This window comes from Hylobates moloch, unplaced genomic scaffold (assembly GCF_009828535.3).
Source record: "Hylobates moloch isolate HMO894 unplaced genomic scaffold, HMol_V3 SCAFFOLD_7, whole genome shotgun sequence".
Taxonomy (NCBI): Eukaryota; Metazoa; Chordata; class Mammalia; order Primates; family Hylobatidae; genus Hylobates; species Hylobates moloch.
In genome coordinates, this window is record NW_026652282.1 from 125,169,141 (window position 1) to 125,177,316 (window position 8,176).

At 47.1% G+C, this 8,176-nt stretch overlaps 1 protein-coding gene across 1 annotated transcript; it reads right to left on the bottom strand.

Moving 5' to 3' along the window:
* Positions 1–56: 56 nt before the first annotated feature.
* On the bottom strand, positions 57–3,357 carry LOC116812101 (melanoma-associated antigen 12-like). Its single transcript, XM_058441607.1, is given in 3 exon segments — positions 57–906; positions 909–1,088; positions 3,325–3,357. Coding segments are annotated over 2 exon segments (915 nt in total). The 5' UTR covers positions 994–1,088; positions 3,325–3,357; the 3' UTR covers positions 57–76.
* Between the last annotated feature and the right edge of the window lie 4,819 nt (positions 3,358–8,176).

The window sequence follows — 8,176 nt, forward strand, 5'->3', positions numbered from 1 at the left end:
CTAATGGATGGGGCCCTGGAAGGTGCACTGGCCCAGACCCCCTCCCACTGGCCCCCCCTGCAACTCGTGCTCAGACTCACTCTTCCCCCTCTCTCAAAGCCCATTCATGCAGGGGTGGGTAGGAAATGTGAGGTCCTCCACTGATGTTTAGCATATGGTGCAGGACTTTCACATAGCTGGTTTCAACGAGGGCCCTTGGACCCCACAGGAACTCGTAGCGTGCAGGATCACTGCCGGGCACCTGCCGGTACTCCAGGTAGTTTTCCTGCACCAAATCTTGGGTGAGCAGCTTCCTGGGATGCGCGAAGATACTGTCTTCCCTCCCCTCAAACACCTGTAACACACTCAGCTCCTCCCAGATTTTCTCCTCAGAGGCACAGTCGCCCTCTATTGCGATTATGGCCAGGACGATTATCAGGAGGCCTGTCTTGGGCATGATCTGATTGTCACCCAGCAGGCCATCATAGGAGAGGCCCAGGCAGGTGACAAGGATGTACAAGTGGCCGATGGGGACCACTTCCACCACCTCGATGCCAAAGACCAGTTGCACGTACTCGGAGGCTTTGCTGAAGATCACAGGAAAGAAGCGCTGGTAATTTCTGATGACACTCCCCAGCATTTCTGCCTTTGTGAACGGCTCCCTGGCTCGATACTTGAGGAGCAGGAAATGAACCAACTCAGCCATCTTCCTACTGAGTGCTACTTGGAAGCCGGTCTCCATGTCAGGAAAGGTGCTCGGCCCCTCCTCTTCTTGGTTGCTGGAGACCTCATCGGATTGGCTCCCGAGAGTGTAGTTGATGGTAGTGGGGAGGGTGGAGGCTCCCTGAGGACTGTGGGGAGGACTTGGTGACTCGGCAGCAGGCACCTCCCCCAGGGTGACTTCCACTAGAGTAGAAGAGGAGGAGGCTGCCCACCCTCCAAGCCCAGGGCCTCTCCTTGGGCCTCAAGGCCTTCTTCAGGCTTGCAGTGCTGACTCCTCTGTTCAAGAGGCATGATGACTCTGGTCAGGGCAGCAGGCGGGAGTGTGGGCAGGAGCTAGTGCTGCTCCGGAGCCTCCAGTCCTCCTTGTCGGCCTGTCTCCTCAGAACCTGAAGGAGCAAGTGAGAGGGCACCTCAGGGTACAGCCGGCCAGCACACGCTGAGGCTGAAGGAATGACAGTAGGGAGGGTGAGGCCAGGCGCTCTGGAGTCCCATGTGTTCTGGGGCGGGTGGGGCCCTTGGTGTGCATTCAAGGCAAACCTTCAATGTTGGCACTGTCTGCATCCCCTCTGGTCTGTGACCTCAGGACACTGCCTCAGACCAAGGCCTCACTGCCTTGTTCCTGGAGCTCCTGATTCCTGGGAGAGGAATCCACGGGCCTCAGGGTGCAGACTGCAAGTACAGCCACAGATTCCCAAAATTGTCAGGAGGGTTGGCCAGACTCTGTGAGGTCCCCACTCTACTGGGGTGGAGAGTCCCTTCTGTACTCACTCAGGGCCCTCAGCTTTCTCCTTGCAGGGCCTATTACCGCCCTTTTGCTGGCCAAAGAAACTCTCATGTCAAGAATTCACATCCCTGATACGGTACAGAAGGACATGAGGGGACCAACATCTGGCCATACGTAACCAGGTCCTCCCGCAAAGGACAACGAGAGATGTCCAAATTCATTGGAGTCCAGGTGTCCTGGGTGACGAGCCTGCTTGGTCCTCACAGCTACTCCTGCTAGGGCCTGAGAGCCTCCCTCTAGTGACCCGAGTGCAGCCCCTTCAGACCAAGGTCTCCCTTTCCCTGACATCAAAGATCCCAGCATAATGGAGGGACCTCAGCCGACAGCCTTGCCCAGGCTCTCTTGAGGGAACAGCAGGGGCAGGGCAGATTTCTGTGGGGCCCCCTGTCTGCGTTCTGGCCCAGGGGTACCCTCAATCCTACCTCAGGCTTCTCACCTGGACGCTTGGTAGACCTTAGGACCACTGTGTCTGTCGACTACATGGGGGCCCCTGTGTTGACCTGAGTCACCCTCTGAAGAAAAGGTCCTCAATTCCCTGAGATCTGGAAACAGAAGTGAGGAGGAGCCACATCCTGTCACTCCCAGGTGGGTTGTCCAGGGCTGACCCCTTTGGTTCCAGGGTGAGGCTTCTGATGGCCTCCTGTGGGTTACTCAGCTTTACTCCTGCCGGGGCCTGCCCTTCCTCAACCCCCAACCCCCTGAAATGAGCAGACAGCTCCTCTTTACACCAACACCTTATCTCCCTGAGGGTTCCCCAACCTCCTGCCTGTGGCACAAATGAGATTGCCAATTAGAGCCATCCCTGATCGGGTTCCCCCAGAGCTAAGAATAAGGAACAGCCAGACTCCATGGAGTCCCTTCTTTCTGGGCCGGGGGTATCCCCAGTCCTCATGATGGGTCCGGCAGATCCCGGGTCTGGCAGATCCTGGGATTCCTCCCTCTGCTGACCTGAAGTGCCACTCCTCAGACCACAGCCCTCAACTCTCCGTCACCCTGAAGGCGCAATGAGCACAGGGCACATTAGGCCACTGTGCCCAGGATTCCCCAGCCCAAGGTTCCCACTGGTCTGGACTCCAAGGTCCCCTCAGTCCTCCTTCTTCTTCCGCCCCTTGACTCCTCACAGGGCTGGGCCCCAACCCCCTGCGGAAGTGGGTCTGCATCCCTAAGATTCCCACGGCTGAATGAAAAGGTGCCTCAGTTTTGAGACAGGGGTACAGTGGGCCCCCTGTCCTGGCATGCTGGGAGCCCTCCGGACTCCACTGTCTTCCAGGAGGGCCTGGGCCCTTCCTCTGCATCCCAAAGGCCGTACTCACGATACCCAACCCCTTCCCTCCCTTAGCCATAGAGGTGAACGTCAGGAGCTGCGTGCCTGGCCGCCATTCCCAGAGCTTCCGTGGGTTGATTGCAGGCGCAAAGCTCCGACTCTGCCAGGATGGGGGTGGGGATGGGAATCGGGGTTTGGGGGTGCTGTTGATGTTTGAGCGATGGGGGTGGGGTTGGTGTTGGGGGATGGGGGTGGGGTTGGTGTTGGGGGATGGGAATGGTGGTGGGGGTGCAGGGGGGTTACCCTCAGTCCCCTCTCGGGGCCCTGCCCTTGACTCCTGGCAGAGCCTGGGCCCTACTCTCTTCTAACCAGCCCTGCCCTGGTAACACAAAGTTCTTACGCCAGAGTTCCCTGCGGTTAAAGCGGCAGGGGGTGGCGGGGTGAGGTGGTGGTGACTCAGCCTGAGAAGTCTTCCCCTGCGGGGTGGTCCAGGCCCGGCAGCGGAGGCAGCGCTGGATTATTTGGGGCCCTCTGTCTGGGTGAGGCCCGCCTCAGTCCTCCCTCAGCGTCTTACCTCGCCTCCTCACCGAGCCTGGTCTTGCTTCCCTCCGCCGACATCAGGCCATTGCTCAGGGCGAGAATCTCGCTGCCCTCTGACCCCCAATGCGCAAGTCAGTGGCGTCACATCCGGCCCCGTGACTTCCCTGGGTTCATAGCAGGGGTGGAACTGGATTCTTCCTGGATGAGGATCTGGATGGAGGTGGAGGTAAGCATGAAGATGGTGTTGGGGGTACGGGTAGGGATAGGGACGGGGATCCTGAAGCTGTAGATCCTGGTGGGGTCGGGGGAGTTAGGGGTGGGAGGGGCTTTTGGTCCTCCCTCAGGGATGACCTCCGGGGCTTTTGGTCCTGACTTGGATGCCTGGCTGAGCCTGGACCGCCATTCTCTGCAGATTGTGTCTGCTCCCCTCAGACCAAGTCTCTGACTCTGAGTCCCCCTGAAGTGGCATTGGGGGAAGGGATGCGGTCGGGGTGACATCATTGCCTAAGTTTACCAGGGCTGACAAGAGGAGCTGACTGGCTTCTGTGGTCCCTCTGTGGTGGGGGGTGGGGGTGGTGTGGACCCTCAGTCCTCACTCAGGAGGGTCTTCTTCCTCATCTCCGGCTTTTGGATAAAGTGATGGGCAGGAGCTGCTCTGTTTCTGTCACCTCTGTGCATTTGCACAGCTGCACCCCTTGTACAGAATGTCTGCGAGTCCCAGGCCAGGTGCTCCCTGCAGGGCAGGAGCTCCCACGATTGTAGTGGCCACTGGGAGAAGACAGACACCTTCCCACAGGGGCCCCTCCCCAGCCAGAGCTACACTTGGCAAACCTTTGGTCCTAAATGATTTATTCTCTGGATTGAAGAAATAGGGTTTACATATCTTCCAAGTATATATGTAGGTAGCAATATATATATTTATTTCTGTGAACTAACACTTAACACTTAGGATGCATGATTCACTCTGATTATCCTAATCTACTTCTATTCCAGTCTTTGTGTTCTGTTGAAGGAATTTTTTTCTAAAACGTAATTCCTCTCCCACTATGTTGGTTCCAGGTTGTTATTAGCAGAACTCTGGAGTCATACTGCCTTAACCAACCAAATTTTCCTGGTGTCCTGCTATTACCTAGGGCTCTTGGCATCGTGTTTTCAGGGGCTGCCTCAGATTGTGCAATGAAGTGAAGTGGAAAATTTAAAACTTTTATTCTACCCATTCTGTCACCTGCCGTCTAGGCAGGGTACAAACCTCACCAAAATCTCTGCCTCTAACCCCCCTCTAACCGACATGGCAAGTGTCAAACACAAGTACCAGCTCAACAAGGTCTTCAGTCTCACCCTGGACTGGCCCTGTTTTGTTGGGTAGATTTTCTTGCTGATACTGGTTTTTCACTTTCTGTTTCCATTCTATAATTTTCCAGGGTTGATTTGGGAAGCAGAGCACAGCAGCCCAAATTTGCTTGTAATGTCGGCGGCTACAGGTAAGGCACTAAATTGTAAATAATTTAAGCTGAGCTTACATTTTTACACTGTTGTGGTCCCCATGAATGAATATGTTATACTCCTCTATGTATGTCAAGCCCTTTTTTCCTGAATATGTCAGTACACTTCGATAGTTGCCTCTATAAACAACTTATACATTTTTATTAGACTTCTATTCAAGTAATTCTTAGATTTTGTTGCTATTGCAAATGGCATATTGTCTATTAATTGTTGTAGTTAGTTATTGCTTTCGTGAGGTGAAGATTTTGATTTTGCTGTGGTAATCTGTTGCACACCTCGTTCTGAAGGCCGATGCACTTGAATATTCCACATGCCTTTTCCTTTGAATTTTCAAGATCGTTAATGGTATTATCACTAAACATTACATGTTTTTCCAGTATTCATACCACTTACTCATTTTGGTACTTATAGCTCTTTGTGTCTCAATCTTGATTTCAAATGTAGAGATAATAGGCTACATCTACTTCTCATTCCTGACTTGAATGATAATTCTTCGAACATTTGACATTTAAGTATGTTTGCTGTTGACTTTAGGAAATAGAAGTTCTCTTTCAGTATAGGTTACCTAAATATTTTCTTTTTTACCATGAATTCATATTAAATTTATTTAAAAAGCTTTTTCTGTACCTGTTGGCAGGATCAAATTTTTTTCTCTTCCATTTTGTATGTAAGGAATCACAATGAAATAGTTTTTTTTCTAATGTTAAATCATCTTTTATTTCCTTGGGCAGAGCCTGTTTATTCGTTTAATATTCTACTCATTTATGTAGGATATTTACTGCTGTGTAAGAGAGCTTGCTTGATGTGCTCTTTTTCCGTCAGGGGAGGTATGCGGTCCTCATCTGGTTTTTAAGTCCAGGAAGGCTAGCCTGGGAGAATGAATTGAACAACTGTCAATCTTTGTATGTTCTGGAAGAGTTGATACAAGTCGGTGGTTAGTTTTCCCTGATCATTTGGTAAAATTGGCCTCCAAAGCTGTCTAACCTGAAACGTTTGAGGGTGGCTTGAGCTTGGAATATTGTACAGTTTCTGTTTGTATAGTTAAAAGTTTTCTTTTCCTCTTTGGATCAGTTTGGTTGCTTATTTATTTTATTTCTACAAAGTGGTCAGTTTCATTTAGGATTTCACTTTTAATGGCATATTTATGATAAAAAAAGTTTTATTAGGGAAAGCCTTCACACATACAGAATAACAGAAACTAATATAATGAACCCAGGATACTTGATACCGAGCATGAACATCTTTAAATACACAGCAAATCTGGTTCCAGTTAAACACTCGTCTACCTGCATATGAGCTGCTGGAATAATATGGAGCAAATCTAAGGCATTATACCGTTTCATCTCTAAATAACTTAATATGCATTTTTAAAAGATAAGGTTTTTTTTAAAACAAAAAGCCAATAATTTTCATATCTAAAAAATTAAATAAATGATTATCAAATGTTCAACTATTTTACACACTTATCTGGCCAACTTATACTTTATAAAATATATATTTCTTTGATGGAGTACAAAATATGTAAACATTTCCCCCACTTGCTTCGCTGTGGTGGTTTCATATATCTATTATACAGCTAGGTGTGTGTGTGTGTGTAACATTCTACCTGCCGTCCCGTGATTCTCCAACCTCTTAAGTTACTTTTAGACTTTACATACATTAAGCTTCACTGTCTGTGCTGTAAAGATCTATGGGTTCTGACAAATGCCTCGTGCCATTGTCTTAGTCCGTTTGGGCTTCCATAACAAAAATAGTGTAGACTGGGTGGCTTATAAACAACACAACTTTATTTCTCACATTCTGGAGGTTGGGAAGTCCAAGATCAAGGTGCTGGCAGAGTTCATGTCTGGTGGAGACCTGCTCCCTAGTTCATAGACAGCTGCCTTTTCCCTATGCATATGTAAGAAGGGGTAAGGGATCTCTGTGGAGTCTATTTTATAAAGACACTAATCCCATTCATGAGGACTCTGCTCTCATGATCTAGTCATTCTCCAAATACCCCACCTTCTACCTAATACCATCACCTTGGTATTTCAGCAGATGAATTTTGTGGCAACACAAATATTCAGACCAAAGCAAGCATGCAACCGCCATTACAGTATTATGCATACTAGTTTCACTGCTCTGATAAATCCCTTGTGCTTGTCGAATAAACCCCATGGCCACCACTGATAGGTTTTTCATCTTTATAATTTTGCATTTTCCAGAATGTCATATAAATAGAATCTTATACTATGTAGCCTTTTTAGACTGGTTTCTTTCATTTAGCATAATGAACTGAAGAGTCATGTATAACTTTGTGTGGCTTATAACTTATTTCTTTTCATTGAGGAGCAGTAGTATCAATGTCTGGTTAATCATATATATATATATGTATATATATATGTATATATTTATATCCATTCACCAAATGAAATACATTTTGGATGCTTCTATTTTTGGTGATTGTGAAATAAGCTATTGTATACGTTCATATACAAATTTTTATGTAGACATAAGTTTTCAAATCAGCTGAGTAAATTGATTGAGTATGGCTGCTGAATCTTGTGCTAAGTCTATTTTCATTTTTTTAAGAAAACGCCAAACTGTCTTCCAAAGTGGCTGTACCATTTTGCATTTCCACCAGCAATGAAGGAGAGTTTCTGTTGCTCCACATCTTCCCTGGCAATTGGTCTTGGTTTTGTTTTCTTTGTTTTGGTTTTTTATGGATTTTGGACATTCTAACAGGCGTGTAGTGGTATCTCATTTTAGTACACAATTATCTAATGCCAAAGGGTGCTCAGTACTTTTATTATGCTTATTTGCCATGTGTGTATCTTCTTTTGTGTAGTGTGTGTTCAGATCTTTGACTATTTTCATTTTTTTCTATCATTGAGCTTTAAGAATTTGTATATATTGTAGAGACAAGTTCTTTGTCACATATGTGTACCACAGATGTTTTCTGCTAGACTGTGGCTTCTGTTTTTATTCTCTTAACATTGTCCTTTGAAGAGCATAAGATTTTTATTTTAATAAAATCAACTTGGCAAATTTTTCTTTCCTTGATCATGCTTTTGGTGTTGAATTTAAAAACTCATCACCAAACTCAAAGTTATGTGGATTTTCTCTTATGTTTTCTTATAGTGGTTGTATTGTTTTTGCATTTTTCATTAGACCTATGATGTATCTTGAGTGAGTTTTCATGGAATATGTAAGGATATGTCCAGGTTATTATAATTTGTATATAGATGTCTAATTGGTCAGGCACCTTTTGTTGGAAAACCTGTACTTTCACCATTATTGCCTTTGTTGTGAATCACCTGACTATATGTGTGCAGGTCTATTTCTGAGCTCTAGTCTGTTTTATTAGTCTATGTGTCTATTCTTTGCTAATGCTTATGTCC